This window comes from Abramis brama, assembly GCF_963993115.1.
Source record: "Abramis brama genome assembly, chromosome: 24".
NCBI classification, from domain to species: Eukaryota; Metazoa; Chordata; class Actinopteri; order Cypriniformes; family Leuciscidae; genus Abramis; species Abramis brama.
In genome coordinates, this window is record NC_139986.1 from 24,843,597 (window position 1) to 24,862,682 (window position 19,086).

At 36.9% G+C, this 19,086-nt stretch overlaps 2 protein-coding genes across 2 annotated transcripts; both read right to left on the reverse strand.

Moving 5' to 3' along the window:
* Positions 1 to 695: 695 nt before the first annotated feature.
* On the reverse strand, positions 696 to 8,290 carry ube2v2 (ubiquitin-conjugating enzyme E2 variant 2). Its single transcript, XM_084102716.1, has 4 exons — positions 8,201 to 8,290; positions 5,691 to 5,839; positions 4,478 to 4,603; positions 696 to 2,455 (listed from the first exon to the last, which is right to left on the reverse strand). The coding sequence occupies exons 1-4, from the start codon at positions 8,214 to 8,216 to the stop codon at positions 2,309 to 2,311; spliced, it is 438 nt and encodes a 145-aa protein (XP_083958842.1). The 5' UTR covers positions 8,217 to 8,290; the 3' UTR covers positions 696 to 2,308.
* Positions 8,291 to 8,837: 547 nt separating this feature from the next.
* mcm4 (minichromosome maintenance complex component 4) lies at positions 8,838 to 18,242 on the reverse strand. Its single transcript, XM_084102110.1, has 17 exons — positions 18,151 to 18,242; positions 17,178 to 17,235; positions 16,933 to 17,067; positions 16,670 to 16,833; positions 15,518 to 15,628; positions 15,315 to 15,410; positions 15,090 to 15,185; positions 14,101 to 14,239; positions 13,797 to 14,017; positions 13,387 to 13,507; positions 12,344 to 12,603; positions 11,871 to 12,236; positions 11,666 to 11,793; positions 11,003 to 11,210; positions 10,681 to 10,909; positions 9,174 to 9,307; positions 8,838 to 9,072 (listed from the first exon to the last, which is right to left on the reverse strand). Exons 2-17 carry the CDS (start codon positions 17,221 to 17,223, stop codon positions 8,980 to 8,982), a joined length of 2,547 nt encoding a protein of 848 aa, XP_083958236.1. The 5' UTR covers positions 17,224 to 17,235; positions 18,151 to 18,242; the 3' UTR covers positions 8,838 to 8,979.
* Positions 18,243 to 19,086: the final 844 nt, after the last annotated feature.

The following is a 19,086-nucleotide window of genomic DNA, read 5'->3' on the forward strand; positions in this document are numbered from 1 at the left end:
TGTGATGCACTTCCCAGTGAAACACTGAGCAATATTCAACTAGAAAAAGTATGTAGGACAGGACTTGAATTTATCCATATTGATTAGATCATAAAAGTGTCTCTATATGAAAGGTGGATGAATATAAGAGGGCTTGCTGACATAAGATAAAAAGGAATTTCAGACTGCAAATAAATAAATCATTTTTGGAATAAAATGCACTAATGAATTGTTCACAAAAACATGCATTAAGAAAGAGAAAGGGTTCAATTTTGTTGTCTTTCTTAATGTTGACTTCAAACAACAAGACATTTTCATTATAAAGTCAATCCATCACAAATAAGTGCCACATGTAGTCGACTACATCTAACAAGCAAACAAAAGGACATTTACTGAAACTGAAAAGATAAATATATACTTCCAAGATACACCTTTGTACTTTATCTTCCTCTAAAGGGTGTATATTTGTACTTAAAAGTCCTGGTTTCACAAACTGGTTCTTTTAAGAACTTTTTACTGAAAGTTTTTTGGGGGGAAATCCAGAACAGTTCTTCTATGGCATTGTTGTGAAAAAACCCTTTTGGAACCATTGAATCACAAGCTAAATGTGGTGTGGTAAATAAAACAATTATTTAAACGCATCTTTTTAATATTAATTCCACAAATACTTCAACAAGACATCCTGCAAAACAAAAATGACCAGAGTAAGAACCAAGTGTGTTCCACAATGTTTGTTTTATTATTCTGAACATATCCCCGGTGTCACATATTCAACTTAATTTGATTATACGTCTTTAAAAAAAAGAAAAAAAAAAAGAAAGAAAAACATGAACAGGGAGGAAAAAAAAAAAGTTCCTTAGATGCATTACAGGGTGATTTCATTTGTGGCTCTGAAAATGTAGAGACCGTAAGAAAACTGCCACTACATATATTAATTAGCACGATAACTGCCTATTAGTTTTTGCTAATGAAGACTTCAATAAAAAGGTCGTAGCCAACTGAAGCATAAATGAACAACAGCACAACAAACCCCCACCATTCACTGGAATTACAATTTAATTCAATGATTAACTCTGTTAGAGTACCTAAGGATTATAGCAGTGCTTCTAACGTTATAATTACTGAAGTACTAGTTGGTGTTGTAATGAAAGCTACATAACAGCATGCCGTTGCAGTTACAGGTGTGGAGTCGTAAAGCACTGTGGTTAAGCAAGGGCAAGCGTACAGCAAATCTTATTATTAACACAATCAGTGATTCCTAATGAAGACACCCTACCTCAAACTCACTTGTAAATGATTTTCACAGTACGTCACCTTACGAAGTGTGTAAAACGTTCAAACGCATCAGATAAACTCGTGATGAGCAATTCAAATGTTATGTATCACAACACACACTTATGTTTAGTTACCTTGCAGTGATATGAGGTCAATGGGAGCTAGGTTTGCTGTATAAAATTAATCTATCACTGTAAAAATAAGGCTGTGTCATTCAAAACGATGCAAAACAGCGAGTCGGACACTCTCCGTATCCCGTCCCTGAATGGCAAGGGTTTGCTGCTTTATTCGTACAGTAACATCTCAGCGTATTTCCGCAGCGTGTGATGGACTCGTGTACAAACAGAGTCTGACAGCGGGTTGGAGAGTCACACTTTAATGCACCCGACAGATCCTTGCGCACGGCTTGATTTCAGAACAAGAACAGAGCATCCGTTTACAACACGCTGAAACAAACTGCGATTGTGTCAAATACAGACATTAAAAATAAAAACCGAACAGAAGAGAAAGTCTACTAGAAGACTACAGGCACACTTTTAGGACCCTTAACGTTTTTGTCAGTGAGGGGTTCAGATTCACACACAAAAAAAGTTCTTTAAACGTTAACTTACAACTTACTCAGCTGCTTTTTTATGTTTCTTTTTTTTTTTTCCTCTTTTTTTTTTTAAATAAGCATGCCATTGTTTATGCATCCTAATTTTGGTGTCCCATTACTTTAACTTAAAAATGAACAGATCTGTTTAAACCTCACCTAGCATGCCTTCTTTCTGCGTCTATGCTGACAGGATTCAGTTCATCAACATAAAGCTTGTGGTCGATGTAAATGTAACTGGAAGAGAGAGATTTGTGCACTCTTGATTTCAAAACAGAACTGAACATGGTGCCACACAATATAAGCATTTTCCTTTCTTTGCTTCTCAAGCTAAACTATTTGAAATGTCCAATTGTGCTCCTGCAGCGGAGACTGTTTGAGTGTGGAGTGAGCAATAGTTTTGTTTTTTCTTTTTCTAAGAGAGTAAGGTTTAAGACAGAGGGTCATAACAATCATTTACAATTAATTGCTGTACGTCTGTCCTTCCGGCGGTTGAGGAAGCTTCATATTCTCTTTGGACATCATAAGACGCCTTAGCTCTTGAAGAACGACTTTAATGCTATATGAGTTTTGCCATTTTGCTAGAATTGGTATGCTACGTGCATCCACCTGAAACAAAAAGAGACAGAAAGAAAGGGAGGGGACATGCAGAAATGAGTTACATGATTTAAGATTCAAGAGTCAATTTGCATTGCACAAATCATGTCACAAAATTAAATAAAGAATAAACAGGATTTATTAAAGAAATGTTTTTTTGGGGGTTTAATACAAGTTAAAATCTGTCAACAGCATTTGTGACAATTTCAATTAGTTCCTCAGTTATAAAAAAGAAAGAATGGTGGTTATAGTAACCCACAATAAAAATACACGAGTCGGATGGTAAACATTGAATAAAATATGCAGTTTTAAAAGCCACAAGATTTAAACGTTGTACTTGATGGTAGGAAACTCATTATTATATTGGTAGCACAACCAAAAGTTCATTTGGTGAGAAAAAAAGTCACATCTGAACTAAAAAATACCAGTTTCACATTTCTGTTTACAGACTAACCTGGTTAACTTATATAGGGTTACTGTAAGTGTGATATTTGCATAAAAAAACTGAAGGATGAGACAAAACTATTGTCGGTACTAATCAAAATGTCACAAATGCAATCGATACAGCTCAACTCCAACCCGAAACTAGTCAATGGTCTTAGATGAAATTTTACTGAAAAGAAAATTTACCAACAAGCTAAAAAGGAAAAAAAGTAACAGCTTAAACTAGAAAAGCAAAGTGGTTGAAGTCATTGTAATGACATGCAAAAAAAAAAAAAAAATGTTCCTATATACATAGGAAGATTTTTCAGACCATATTTAACATAAATGGTTCTTACAGCATTATATTTGGTATATAGTACAGTGATCTGTAAATATTTTTATTTACTCCGTTTTTTTATTGGTTGTCTCAAAGTGATACCATGCTCTTATATGATGACAAGAAACCTAAAACGCTTTATAAATGGCATATATTCACATCTGACACATCGGTTTGATGCTGTAAATGTGGTTTGATGTGGCATGATCACCAAACAGCCTGAGTGAAGTTCAAAAGAGACTCACTCAGTTTTGGGAAATTAAAATGTGCGCCTTGAATTCATTCGGTCATGTTCGGCAATCCCTAAATGATCACTAAACTTTTGCCATTTAAACACAGAGCTTGAATGATAAACTTATTTTTAGAAATAGTTAATTTCTAAAAATTCTTAATCGTAGAAGCCTTTATTTTTTTCCATAATTATCCAGACCTGGAAATTACTCATCAAATTGCATACTTTTCCAAACTGCGTAGGAACCCTGTGTAACACTTCTCCACTTAAGGGATCGGAGTGACGCTAATCAAAATGCCCAATAAAAAAATGATCAAACAGGCCTAAATCTCCTGATGTGCCAGATGATTAAGTTTTATCATGACTATAAAGTTTTAGGGTAGCTTGGGGTAAGATGTGTCACTCGATGTAACGCCCCCTTAATCTAGCATCAGAAAACAAGAAACTATTTCCAATGCTTCCTTCTCATTTCAGTTGAAAACAAGCATCCTTATATAATTATCTGTATGTGTTTGTTTTACTTTTATTTTATTTTTTACTTACCTAGAGGTATAATTATGTGACAGAGCTGTTTGTTTCAACAAATTAGCTTGCAAAATGACAGCATTTTGGTCTGGGATTTAGTTCATCTTAAACCAATATACTTCCACTTGGGAAAACTGCACAAAGATCTTAATTTTATATCGCATATTTGGACCGATCATTAAGAAAAACACACAGAAGAGAATTAAAAAAATATATCAATCCTCTGTGGTGCAATAAACCGTTTAATTTTCTGCGGTTCCTTTTGTATTCGGTCTCCAGCTGAATCTCATTAGACATGTTTGAGATTCATTATTGGTTCTGCTTAGGCAGGCACAGTGAGAAACGTCCCTCCTCTGCAGTACTGATGTGACTCGAGTGACTCTTTTCTGCATCCGTGTGAAAATAACTGCAACGTCACATTTCTCTAGTTTGCAGTAAAATGATCTCAAACATAACAGACAACACGCAGGGTACAATAACACTCAAAACAGTCAGATATAAAAATGATTCAACTTACCATCCCATTGGAATTATTTATTCCATTCATGCTAATTTTTGTAACAAATCTAACATTCGGTGGTAATTCGGGATATTTAGGTCCGCACTCCACTTTCAGGCTGTATATCCTGTTTTCGTAATTAGTCTGAGAAATAAGGAAAAAGTCAAAGGTTAAAGCCGAAATGCCAAACGGAACATGAAAGTGAGAGGATAACAAACACATCGACTCATCAAAGAGAATAGACCTACACAACTCGAAGAAAAAAATACCACACTTCACATGCTGACGTAATGTTTTTCAGTATTCTATACGATGATGGACTGCAGATCTCACTTAACTTTCAGTTTTAAATGATGGTCTATCAAACAGAAAAGAATTTACCAATTTTATCCACTCAAAATGACCTTGTATTTTCATGCTAGCTGAATAGCTTTGATGCAAAAGAAATCTGAACCAATTCTGTTTAGCAAAATACAAAGCTATATGTCTTTATCTAAAATTGTCTGTTTAATAACACTATTATTATGGAGAATCTCATAAAGAAATGTGTAGTTCATATTCCACCTCAAAATCGACACTAATTAAATTGAATTATATTAATTAGTGTCGATTTTGCACAGTGACATTATTTTCATAACAATTCAGCTTAATTCTCATTACTGTAGAGTGAAAACAATTATTTTATTAAAATCAGTATACATTTAATTTATAACAAAAGTGCTTAATTGTCATGAAAGTAATGTTATTGCAAATGGTGCTAAAATATGAATTATTATCTTTATGCAAAATGTATATTCTCAATAATTTTTGGGTGAAATGTGACCTAGACAGGTTTCATTAAGCAAATTAAACAAAATCACAGTATACCACGTAGCCAGAAGTGGGCCATATTTCCAGCCCAATAAATAATGTTGCCAGTTTGAACAAATATATAAACCACTAAAGAAGGTTTCTGCTGCTTTTCATGGCATGCATCTTTATCTTTAATCTACAACGCAAGCTGTCATGCGTCAGGCTGGATAGTATGAAGGCGTGCTGTTTACTACTGTCCAAGATTTCAGTCACGCTATAAAATAGTTTGACAGCGGAAATGAAAAAAAAAGAAAAAAAGAATGATTTCCTGCCTGATTTCGCCACACGACATTTGAAGAATGTAATAATTTTGTCAGATGAGTCATCCGTATCGTTGTCATTTAACTGCTACATAAACATGGTTAAACAGCGGACATACTCGTGCAGGTCCGATGATCATGCCCGTCCACCGTGTGAGAGTCATATCCTCATCATCCTCCAGACCCCAGCTCACTGTCCCATCACCGACACCCTTCTGTCCTTCCTCAAGCTCTTCCAACAAACGAAAATTGCGAGGGACTTTAACTCCTGCAAGAACACAAAGACAATTCATTAAAGACAGTGTCTCTCGGACTAGTTGGTAAAACTGGGTAGAGATTTTTTGACGTTTTTCGATGAAGAATACAAGAGTTGGAAAAATGTATTATAATTACACATGCAGTTTTTAGGAGCTCTAAGCGAGTCACTTCTTGTTGACGTCTGAAGTATTGTCAAACAAAACGGAGGATAGCTCGACCCTCCCTCCTCCTCATCCCGTCCGTGCTTTTCCGATGTAAATTCGGGACTTCCCGCGTTCCCTCTCCTTTTTCCCTCTTCTTTGCTATTTGTTCATCGGAACGTCGTCTCTTTGGTTGTGTGTCGGCCATATCAAAATTCAAGAGAATATAATTGTAACGTTTGTCGTTGTCTAGGACATCTCTCCTCTAGCTAACTTCTCTAACATGCTTCTCTCTCCTCCACTCCCCTCACCCCCCTTGATGTGCACGCGCACTAACCCCCCAACCCCCACCCCCAAATCATTCTTGTTGGTTATTGGCTGGAACACTGTTTGTTATGTTTCGTGGTCCAGGCTGGGCCAGTTTGTTTTTGTTGCCGTTTGTGGAGCCTGGGCTGTCTACAGAGACCGCGTTTTTTTACAGTGTGTTCAGGGGACAGGCAGCTAGCGGATAGTGAGGAGATGTTTGCTGTGTGTGACAAAAAAAAATTCGGTCTAAAAAACGTGACATCGCTTAGAGCACCTTTAATCGAGAGATATCTCAATTATAAAATTCTCGAACATTTTTAAAAGTAAAAACAGAATTGAACGAGGCGGGATAGTAAGGTGAATCTTTACTTTAATTTCACAGTTTTTTGTATATTTTTACAAACATTTCAGACAGTTGCCTTTTCATTTAATATGAAATCAACATGTTTTCGTTTATTCGTGGATGAGCAAAACCTCTTATTTGAGGTATATTTGATGTGTATTTGATGCTCTGGCTGGGATAACAATTTGATTAAATTCTTTTTCAAACAAAACAATGACTGTATGAGGGATCTCACTGTCTTCTTCAATCTTCATAAACAGAACAGAACCGTCTGATCAGCCAGAGACAAAAAATAATAATGTAACTAAGCACATTTAAGTGCATATCGCACAAAATCTGTGCAGTTTCAAATATAACATGTAAATAAACGGCATTTCAACACTGATTAGCGTTCTAGTGTTTTCATAGATACTGTAGCGTTGACAAAGTGGAGGTACGAGATTTGCAAGTTCAGGTGAGAGTCTAAAGGAAAGACTAAATCACTCATCCGTGAATGATTCAGGAAATTACACCCATTCTCTATCATGGTTTCTCACTTCCTCAAAATCTCATATCTCAAGACAAGACTGAATAACTCAATATATTTCAAACAAAAGATCAGCTGATGCATCTGACCTTAAAATATGTGAACATACACATTTTAAACTTCATTTACATGCATCTTATTCTGTGTCAAGATGTGCAACTGTGTGCAAACTAGCTTCCAAATTAACGTTTAAAATACATGTTTAAGATGTGCTGTTCTTTCCCTATAAACTCTAAAAATGTCATTTGAAATTAATAAATGAGATCTGCTCTAATATGCAGCTACATTCAATAGTAAACAATTATAATGAATTTCTCAAATTAACTGAGATTTAATGGGTTTAAAGGTCTCCTTGAGTTTATATGTATAAATCAGCCCCTCATAAACTCTAAACGTCATGTATATTATTATGAAATGGCTTTACACGAGAGTGTAAATGAGTGTTATATATATATATATATATATATATATATATATATATATAGATATATATATATATATATATATATATATATATTACACAATCAGTACGCACTTTTACATATACTTATTATCTTTAAAAGGTTTAAATGACTATGTGAGGCTGTTTTAACCTGCTCAGGTTCTGGTTTGACATAAACATCAGTTAAAGGCCCGTTTGTCACGGCACTGGACGGAACCAGCAGCAGCACGCGCGTCAATGCTCCGCCTCGCCTCACATTTACACCGATACACCCGCCCAACTGCAACATACAGCATTTTATCAATGCCTCGGTACCATATAAAAGCACAATTATTCTCGATGTGTGCCTATATTATTCATTAGCTGATAACATAAAATAAATCTGATGTTATTTTTAAACTACAAGTCTGTTTGTGGGCCGTTAGCTCGATGCTAACACACACACACTCAGTTCAAACTGCACACAGGTCTGTTAAGTGAAGTAAATAAAGGCATTTGAGCACGGGAAACCTCTCGGATAATGCATATGGGATTGTGAAGCATGTGCTTGGCGCTTCAGGTTTTAAAAAACGGCCGCGGAGGACCGCGAGGGTTGAGGAGATTGTGAGACTAACCTGAGGAGGCCGCCATCTTCTTCTGCCCGAATCCAAAAGCATACGAAAGCGTGACGTCGACGGGTCATGTGACTAATGCGCGCAGTGCTGTAGTAAGAGAGGAGGGGTGTGGCTCCACTGCGAAGATTTTTTAAAATATATAATTTATATGACACTAGACTACAGCGTTATATCACAGTAAAATTTAAGGCCGTTTGAGTTAAGTTTAAGTAATTGAACTATTATGTCTTTAGCATGTTGTCATGTTTTAGGTGGAGAAAATGCTTTAATTGGTAACGTAGTAATTTGTTAGTCTCAAATACTAAATGTACACATTATATACATTTCATAAGATGGTTAAGTTGACACCATTTATTTTCATCCTGCTATGTATCCAGTCAATTTTATTGCCATTGTATAAATAATCCAGCTATATTTGATTACTCATGAAAACTATTCAATGCTCAACTTCCTGTGTGTCTATTTGTCTCACTATACATTGTAAGCTGTTTAGGTTTTGCACCCTGTTTAAGCCATTCTTTGAGGTTTTAACTTTACAATCACCAGTGGAAAGTCAATGCGACTGATTTAGGTCAGTGAATTGATGCTTTGCATGTTTATGTAAATGACAGCTATAAACCACACTATTTACAAAATCTTCTCTTGAACAACAAAACATTTATTGCATCCAGAAAGGCTTCATACATATGACTATTAACAATAATTGCTCTATAGAAAAAGAATAAAGGATAAAGTAACAAGTAACAAAAGAGGAAGCAGCAGCCAGGAATAGTAAGCATTCACAGAAGCCGAACAGTCTTTCCTGTGACGGTCAGATAATCTTCATCAGCGAGTGCTCTGAGGGCCTCATCAAACATGTCCTTAGTAATAGCCTGAAATTGGAGGAAAACATTTTAAGTTGAGATTTATAGTTGGATTTTATGGATCTTATACGTTATTAGCATTATTAAAATAATAATAAGAAAAAGCATACCGCTTCTGACTGGCCACGAAGATCGTCAAACAACTGTTGGTACTTCATAGCTGGTGTTTTGCCCTTTGATTGGATGAGCTTCTTCAGGGCCTGAGCCACTTCCTCCTTGCGCTTGCGTGCTGTAGCACTCATACCTGTACAGAAACAACCAATCAAAACCATCAGACTCTCTAATTTGCATGACATTCACAGATACTAGTTAACTAGAAGTGATTAGTCAAACTGAGGAACAGCTTTTTTTTTTACATAATGTTGCAGAGCTTATTATAAATTATTTATCATTATTATATGCTGTGTTCTTTTCATGACGTGTCTCGGAGGAGAGTGGGACTAAACATCATCCACAACTGACTGCAAATTTGCACTTTACATTTTTTTTCTCATTCCAGAAGCCGTTTTACTCGGATATACATCACAATAGAAAAGACTATTGCAACTTCCATTTCATGCAGATTTTAAAAGGGTAATAACAATTATTATTATTTTTAGGGCTGTTAATTTAATGGGTTAAATAACCTAGTTATGGGAAAAAAATAACATTAAAATTATTAACGCATTTACCGCCCCAGATGTATGTCATCTAAGTTTATGAGTAATAAATTATATGTTGAATCAAATAAAATATTTTTTTTTCTAAAGCTACTTTTTGTAATGTCTTTTTGATGCTTTTCTCATTTAACACAATAATGACTTTAATTTATCTTTTGGTCAGCCAAATTTGATGTGCGATTAATTAGATGAATTAATTGTGAAATTAATTAGATTACAATTTTTAAGAAGTGGTATAATGCCCTTTTCACAAGATGTAAAATAAATCTCTGTTGTCCCCAGAGTGTGTACGTGAAGTTTTAGCTCAAAATACCCCCCAGATATTTTTATATAGCATGTTTTGTGTCTGTCCCTTTAAATGCAAATGAGCTGCTGCTCCCGGCACAGAGGGAGGAGCATCAAGAGCTCGTGTCCTTTTATCTCACACAGACATCTACTGAAAATTTCAAAAACTTTTAGCCTTTTATGTTCAAACTGGAGTCAGAAAGATGGAGAGACTCAAGAAGTGACAACATGTAGACATTTCTGAATGGTTAGTTGATGAATTTATGTAGCTTATGTGTAGTTATCTTCTAGTCATCTATTAGCATATTCTGTCATGATAATTTATAAATTGTGTTCAGGGGGCGGGGTTTATGTAAATTTTATGTTTATGCTCATGATGTCACTAACACGGGAGGAATGTCGTGTAGTCTCTACCAGCCGTTTGTTGTAGTCCTTAAAAAGCAATTTCTTTAAAAGCAAATATCCCCCTTTGCTTTGAACTGAGCATTGTGACTTTGCACATGTTGTTAATGCTCAAACAGCAACATTACACTCTAACTAAAGTTAGAAAAGTGAAATCATAATCAACCACCCCTTTATTCGCTTGACACCACTATATATCTGCACAAGCATGATGAGACAATGAGACCATGTGACTCAACCTGACCAGTCTAGACAGTTGTCTAACTCGTACCTGTGGTGAGGATGGAGATATCCACGAATCCTGTCCTGGGATCAGTGGCGGACTGTTTCAGGGCCTCTCTGTGCAGTCTCTTGGCTTCCTCCACGTCGATGGTTTCGACTTTGCTTGAGAAACGTACTTTAGCGTGCGCTTCAGACAGTCTGATGAGAGACTCCAGCTGACGGGGGTACGCGGACACCATACCTCTACCGCTGCCGATCTTACGCATGTCTACATAGGCCTGCAAGGGTCAAAATTCAAAATTGCAAACATTAAATATTACATGTAATACTATACTACTGCAGGTGTCATAACCTATATCGTGTTTATATACCTCAATAAGGGCCTGACTAGCTTCCTCGTTGAGTCGGGGATGCACAGATGTACGAGCAAAGGCGATGTAGTCTTTCAGCACGGCCATGTCCAGATGCTCCTCTTCAATCTGCTCTTCACTCTGATAATACAGAGACACGAGATGGTGTGCGAGACGTCGGTCATACGCCTCGTCCTGAGGGTCCAGCATTAGGAAGATCAAATCAAACCTAAGAACAAGAGATTTTTCAGAGAAACACTTGGATAAGGCTGCAAAATCTGGGGGTTTCAACATTGATAATATTAAGAAATGTTTCTTGAGCAGCAAATCATCATATTAGAATGATTTCTGAATGATCATCTGACACTGAAGACTGGAGTAATGATGCTGAAAATTCAGCTTTGATCACAGGAATCAATCACATTTCAAAAATGAAAGAAAAAATTACTTTTAATTGCAAAAATATCAGAATATTAGTGTTTTTACTGTATTTTTGATTGAATAAATGCAGCCTTGGTGAGCAAAAGAGACTTATTTTGAATGTAGCTCACAATCAAATCTAATCTTGATGGATAAATCATTTCTCTCCCTACCTTACATCCCACTCAATTGTCGGAAATTGATAGAAATACATAACATTCTGGACATTAACTGTTGTAAATACTGTTATGTTTTATTTTTTACCTGGACAGAAGTGTGTGAGGCAGCTGGATGTTTTCTATAGTCGTCTTTTTGGGGTTCCACTGAGACTCCACCGGATTGGCTGCGGCGAGGACTGAGGTCCGAGCATTAAGCTGGCAAATGATCCCAGCCTATGACACACAAAACTTTATTATCCATCCTAACAAAATCATTCACTCAATCACAAGTTATTGTTTAAGCATCTCACCTTGGCAATAGAGAGCGTTTGCTGCTCCATGACTTCATGCAGCACAGATCTCGTGCTGTCGCTCATCTTATCAAACTCGTCGATGCAGCAGATGCCGTTGTCACTGAGCACGAGCGCTCCGGTCTGCAGAACCAGCTGCCGGGTTTCCGGGTCCTTCATCACATAGGCTGTGAGGCCGACGGCGCTGGACCCTTTCCCGGACGTGTACTGCCCGCGAGGAACGAGGTTATACACGTACTGGAGCAGCTGGGATTTACTGGTACCCGGATCGCCACAAAGCAGGATGTTGATCTCTGCGCGGAAGTTCCCGCGGCCCGTCTGAGTGAAGTCCTTACGGGTCCCACCAAATAACTGCAACAGGATGCCCTGAAAAAAATGCGTACCATCAACTCACATCCTGAGAAACGTTCAATTATATCTGTTGTAAGGAACAAAAGACGAGGCAGGCTTAACCAGTAACAATTAAAACGCACTTTCTTGATGTCCTCGTGTTCGTAGATGCTGGGCGCCAGGGCAGAGGACAGGCGCTCGTAGACGTCCGGTTTTGCGGCTAGTTCTTTGAGCATGGCGACTCTGTCTTTAGTGAAGAGTTTCTGGTCACCGTCCTCGTCCAGTCCATGAAGACGCTTCTCATCTGTCTTGCGGAAGTGAATGGCGTCGATGTGGGTTTTGTACACAGACTTCACCTGGCTCTGTCGTGGGTTCAGACGCATAGGGGCGGCTCTGTAAATGCCTGAGGAGAATAACAGACATGATGGTTAGTCTTCACAAAATACCAGTTCTCTCATAATACAAAAGGACTGGTTGAACTTATTTTTTTTTAAACCTTTATTTAAGAAAAATAAACTTTAAGCCTAAAAAAAAAAAACAACTCTATGCAATCATGCTCTCTCTCTCTCTCTCTCTATATAGTGCATGGAGCATATTAGAATGATTTCTGAAGGATCATGTGACACTGAAGACTGGAGTAATGGCTGATGAAAATTCATCTTTGCATCACAGAAATAAAATTAAGTATATTAAAATCGAAAAACATTATTTTAAATAGTAATAATATTTCACAAAATTAGTGTTTTTTTCTGTATTTTTGATCAAATAAATGCAGTCTTGGTGAGCAGAAGAGACTTCTGACAAAAACATAATTTACTCATCAGCTAACAACATTAAAGGGATAGTTCACCCAAAAATGAAAATGCTGTCATTTACTCACCCTCGCGTTTTCCCAAACCTGTATGAGTTTCAGTCTTCTGTTGAACACAAAATAAGTTATTTTAAAGAATGTTGGTAACCAGACATTTGACTTCTATAGTATTTTTTCCTACTATGGAAGTCAATGGCTACCGTCAACTGTATGGTTACCAACATTCTTTAAAATAGCATTGTGTTCAACAGAAGAAAGAAACTCATACAGGTTTAGAACAACTTGAAGGTAAGTGATGAAGTTTTTGGGAGAACGATCCTTTATCACTACTGTTATACAAGACCACATAAAGCTTAAATGACAACAGGACGCTACCAGTGATGTTTATTCTGTCTCCAGGTTGCACTTTGTCCACTAGGTCATTGTGAGCGTAGACCACTGTGGTGTGGGGCGTCTGACCGGCTGGCATGTCCTCTGGAGATTCCTGCAGTTTTATCTATCAGATACATAAAAAAAACAGAAAAGTCCCTATTAATGCTTGCCTTCATAATTGGTCTCAATTTTTGTTTTAGTCAACTAGTAAACAAATGCCATTACAGAAGAAATCCTTTCTTAACCAGCATGATATGTGCAAAAAACACACAACCTCAACAGCACTACTAAGTTAAGTTGATAAATGAAAACAGAACAGGACTGCCAGTACCAGTCACATGGTCTCATTTATAATGTAATACTTGTGGAGACCACTAGTATGAAAAAATACAATAAAAATCCCAACAGCTCACCATTTGTTTGTCGGAAAAGGCCGAGCGGTTGTGCACCAGAGCCATGCTGTGTGTGGTGTTGCAGTTGCAGCAGACGGCAGGCTCAGCGATGCGTCCGCGGTCCACCTCCACACGCGTGTTAAACGCACACACCTGACAGCGGAAAAACGCCTCCTGCATCTCAGGGATCAGCTGAGAGGTGCGGATCACCATCCCACTGATAGTGATGAGCTGGTCAATGTCTGAACGGAAACCAGAGACGATGATGATGTGACGGGTGCTCTCATTTATCAGTAAACATCGTCCGGCTAGCTGGGTTTCTTACCTTCAGGGTTGAGCGCGCGCATGTTTCTGGTTTTCACGGCGCTGTAGGGACGCACCTGGATCTGATGCTCCAACACAGAGTCTGGGAAACGTTCAAAGAAGAGCTCATTGACGGCCATATCGAAAGTGGGGATGACTTCCTGTAAGGATAAGAGTGAAAGACTTTCAATAGTCAAAGTGACAAAATAATAAACTAGAGGTTTATGTTTTTAAAGAAATCTCTTCTGCTCACCAAGGCTGTATTTATTTGATCAAAAATTCAGTAAAAACTGTAATATTGTGAAATGTTATGCTTTTTTATTTTAATATTTTAGAATACATTTATTCCTGTGATGCAAAGCTCCAGTCTACAGCGTCACATGATCCTTCAGAAATAATTCTAATATGCTGATTTGCTGCTCAAGAAACAGTTGTGCTGCTTCATATTTTTGTGGAAACCAAATTTTTTCAGAATTCTTTGATAAACAGAAAGTCCAAATAACATTTATTGGAAATAGAAATCTTTTGTAACATTATATAAATGTCTTTACTGTCACTTTTGATCAATTAATGAATCCTTGCGGAATAGAATTACTAATTTCTTTGAAAAAAATTAAAATATTAGTGCGTGTTCAGACCTATAGAATATGTGCTTTGTTCCGAAACATGGATTTAAATTGTCACAATGTTGCAATTTCTTCTTGGTTCGGTTCACTTACACAGACCAACAGCCTGGTTCGTGGGTCAGATTGTTTTCTCACCACAAGCGAACCTCTCCACCTGGTTCAGGTGATCTTGGACCAATTGTTTTGGTGTGAATCTGAGTGTGATTTTAGCGTGCTCATATATGCCTAAATGAACTGAACTAATGCAGAAAATGCACCAGGTTATGAATCGAACGCTCCAAATGAGTCAGGTGTGAAAACACACTTACTGAGACGAATCTTTTGAACGGTAGAGTCAATTTGTGTATATTGGGCTGATTTCACCTGACGCTGCGGTTGGTCTTACCTGCGGATAACAGATCAGCTGGCGGTAGAGATCAGCATCAAAAGTCTGAATGTGACTACAGTTCACATTCAACACCGGCTCTCCAACAACACTGATCTGAGAACAAACAAATCTTCAATATTATTACACAACAACTGGATATTAAGGATTTTGCATCTTACTTCATATCCAAGCGACCAATTGTTACCCCTTTTGAGCCTTTCTAATGAGCACTGCACTTCTCACCTCATCCAGTTTCTGCATATAGAGAGGCTCGTTCAGATCCAGACCAGCATTCTCATCCTCTTTGGAGTTGGGGTCTGTGAAATGCTGGAGGAAACGCTGAAAAAACAATACACATTCTCAACAAAAGGTCATTTAGCCACGGACAAGACAAGCTCTTGTCAGCCATCTGTGGATGGGTGTAGTTACTCAGACTTCAGCCACACCTGAAACTTCTCCTTGCAGGTTCCCACATTGACGTCAGTCCCCCAGATCACCAGCCTCTGTCCCGCGGCTCCGGTCCCCTGTTCACTGCCGGCCGCTGCGTCTCCAGACGGCTGAAAATCACCAGATACACACACACACACACACACAAATTATACATATTGATATGATTGTTCTGTATTTATATGGATTAGTGTTATTTTAGCATAATATGCTAATTGCAGTTAATTTCTGTATATTATCTATACACTATTATATTTATTAATATTTTAAATTAGCTTTATATTTTCAGTGTTTATTTAAGTAATTTTGTTATGACGTCATTTTTTTATTCAGTTTTTATTTCCAGTAAGCAATTTTAGTGCTTCAAATTAAACATGGCAACATTTCTCATTTTAGTTTCATTTATATTTTACTTGAGCTTTTTTTCCAATGAACAAAAATGTTTTGTTAAAGATAACCCAAATATGGATTTCTGCATTTTTCAACCCTAAATATTACCCAGTACAATAGTATTTTATGCAATGATATATTTCTTTAATAATCTGTTTAATTTTTGTTTTTTAATTTGTTGAATTTTTAGAATTTAAATAATAAAATTATCATTTTGAATAATACCAACCACCGTTATTTTTATTCTCGTATAGTCATTATTATTCTCATATAGTCATATTGAATGGGAAAAAAAAGTTTTTGTCTTTGATTGGACCCTGATTGAAGCTCATGAACAAACCACAAAAATAAGTCCATACACTTAAAACACAGTAAAATATTAACACTTATAAGACCATAAATATATATATGAGGTTATGGGTTTTAAATTTAAAGGGATAGTTAACCCAAAAATATATTTTGAAAAATGTTAATACTAATTCTTTACATTTATATAGCGCTTTTCTCGGCACTCAAAGCATATAAGGGGTGAATCTCCACAACTATTTAAGAAAAATACTTTTCCACCTATTTCCTACAACAGAAGACTAAAAACTCACACAGGTTTGGAACAACTGGAGGGGGAGGAAATGACAAAATTTTCATTTTTGGGTGAACTATCCCTTTAACAAATTACATTTATTAAAAACTCACCCAGGGAGTCAAAAATAAAAAGATTCAACTCTAAAACTAAATGACAAATAATCAGGACTTTCCCTCACCGGCTCTGAGTGCATGTCGACCTGTGGAGCTTTCCGCACAGATCCCAGGTCGGGCCGCTGCCGGGCCGGTGTCCCGCGTATGCCGCTGCGGGGCGTTCCTTCCACCCTGGAGCTGGGAGTGCCGTACATCAGCGGAGAACTGGCGTCGATCTCACTCTGCAGGACTGGATGAAACAAATCCTGATGTTTAGAGACCTTCCCCCAAATTCAAATACATGAGCAATTCATTTCAATGCAAATATGATGTTGAGTTTGAGTCGTACCAGAGCGTGGAGCCATAGGGCTGGAGAACAGCGAGGCGTCCATGGCTGGAGATGTGGGCATGGGCTGAAGCTCTGTGGACGTGTCATGGGCTCTGGAGCGCTGAGACGGCGGGGAGAGGGGGTCCTCGCTCGCGGCTGCAAACACACAAACCTGGTTAGCAACTGTCAAAGACAAACCTCATGAGAAAATACTAAGAATTAAAAACCACATGCATGCCGGCATATAGTGAACGGTGTGGACTCACGCGTCGGAGGGTCTCTCTTACGGCTCTGAGATGATGGTGAAGACATCTTGACTCAAAACTGAAAAGTTAAAACTCAAAATTAGTGAACTGGAACCAAAATTCATTTAATCATTAAATATTACATTATATAAACAATTTAATTTAAACTTAATTTCAGTTCATAAAAATTCTAATAGATGCATAATAAGGTAACACTTTATTTTACAGTGTCCTTGTTACATGTACTTACCATAGTAATACAATAAATTATGCATAATTACATGCAACTAACCCTAAACCAAACCTAATTCTAAGCCCATAGTACGTACATGTTAATTAATATTACTCAGTACTTAAATATATAATTGCACTGTAACAATGACACATTAAAATACAGTTTAGCATATAAAAGATATATATTTATATGACTTATGACTTTTATAGTTATCATAAACTGTCAATATTTTTGTAGTGACAACAGGCCTATGATTTTTTTCCCCACAAGGAAACAAATTGGATCATAACATCACTGTGATACCTTTAAGAAAAATGTCAATGCATCACAAAAAAATTAATAAAAACAAATGATCAAAACTCATTTTGCCAACAGACTCTAAAATAATTCTAATGTTTGCATGAGATTCACAGGGAATAAACCAGACACAGACTTCATATTTAAACTACGTGTAAATCAACACAAAAGAACATAACTAAGATTAATTATGTAAACACATCTGGGAAAGGAATATGTGGGTTTATTAAGAAGGTAAGAAGGATGAATAGTAACTTTGTAACAGTGAATGCGAACAGCAGCAGCACGCTGCATCTCATACAATGACATTACCGAGTCTTCAAACTAGAATACAAAATAAACATTATTTTAAACCATAACACACGATGTTAACGCCCGGTTGATCAAGATATTTTTCAGGTCCTCGTGATTACCTTTACTTTTTTAAAATACAGTTAGTTTATAACACAACAGAGCACTTACCGTTCGCACTGTTTCCCTTCCGATGTGAATGGTGGCGCGAAACTGTCTGTGACGTAAATTTCGCGGGGAAATTTTGACCAACCAAGAATAGGCTCCTCACTATCAGCCGAGAGGGGGAGAGAAGTGCGATACGTGGGTACATAAGTCATATAAAAATCGTTATTTCTTAGATTACGCAATAAAATTGCAATTATATATGTTTAAAATTAAAGTAAACTCTTTTTCAAACGTTCTTAATTGCAAACTGCCAATTATAGAATGGGTGACATAAACGAATCCCATCAACTGTTTGGTATAGTCCGACGTTTTCGCGGGAAAGAACATCAACATAGAGTAAATAGAGGTAATTCCTCTGACATCCACTAGATGTCTATGTGGTTGACAAGATAAAGTGCCTCAATGAGCCAAATGTACTAGTATGTGATTGTAGCATGTGACAATGTTGTATGTAGAACTGTACGTCCCTTAGAAAACTATTTTCTTTTGATTCCCTTTGCTTTAATCGGACTATTGTTCCTTTCTTGTATTTTGTAATATTATTTTTGTTCTGAATTTGTACGTTCAGTGTGATTCTAAAATAAATAAAAAAACCCAGATGAAAAAAAACAGATGTAGTATAACAGCTCACATCAGACACTACTACAGCTAATAATAACAATAATAATAAACCAAAAATCAATTTTTACTTATTTATTTATTTAGGTATGCTGATAATGGCGCATTAAATTAGTTTTCTCTCACCGATCCTTCCTTGTACACATAACATACATACGCATTCAAACATGTCCTGCAACAAAAAGTTATTAAAGTTCGTTTTTCAATGCTTTCATTCGTATTTATTTATATATGTTGGTAGTGGCGCATTAAATGACTTTCTCTTTCCCACATTCATACGCATTCAAACATGTCCTGCCACAACACCAAGTTCTGACAGTT

What these genes read in the sequence shown, in the direction of transcription:
- ube2v2 (XM_084102716.1), bottom strand. An exon ending in TGATCATCGGACCTGCACGA is followed by an intron (nt 4,604 to 5,690) that starts GTATGTCCGCTG and finishes CTTATTTCTCAG; the next exon opens with ACTAATTACGAAAACAGGAT. An exon ending in TAAATAATTCCAATGGGATG is followed by an intron (nt 2,456 to 4,477) that starts GTAAGTTGAATC and finishes TTTTTGTTTCAG; the next exon opens with GTGGATGCACGTAGCATACC.
- mcm4 (XM_084102110.1), bottom strand. Translation starts at nt 17,223, where the DNA reads ATGTCTTCACCATCATCTCAGAGCCGTAAGAGAGACCCTCCGACGC. An exon ending in CCCTATGGCTCCACGCTCTG is followed by an intron (nt 16,834 to 16,932) that starts GTACGACTCAAA and finishes TGTTTCATCCAG; the next exon opens with TCCTGCAGAGTGAGATCGAC. An exon ending in TATCTCCATCCTCACCACAG is followed by an intron (nt 9,308 to 10,680) that starts GTACGAGTTAGA and finishes GTTTCTGTACAG; the next exon opens with GTATGAGTGCTACAGCACGC.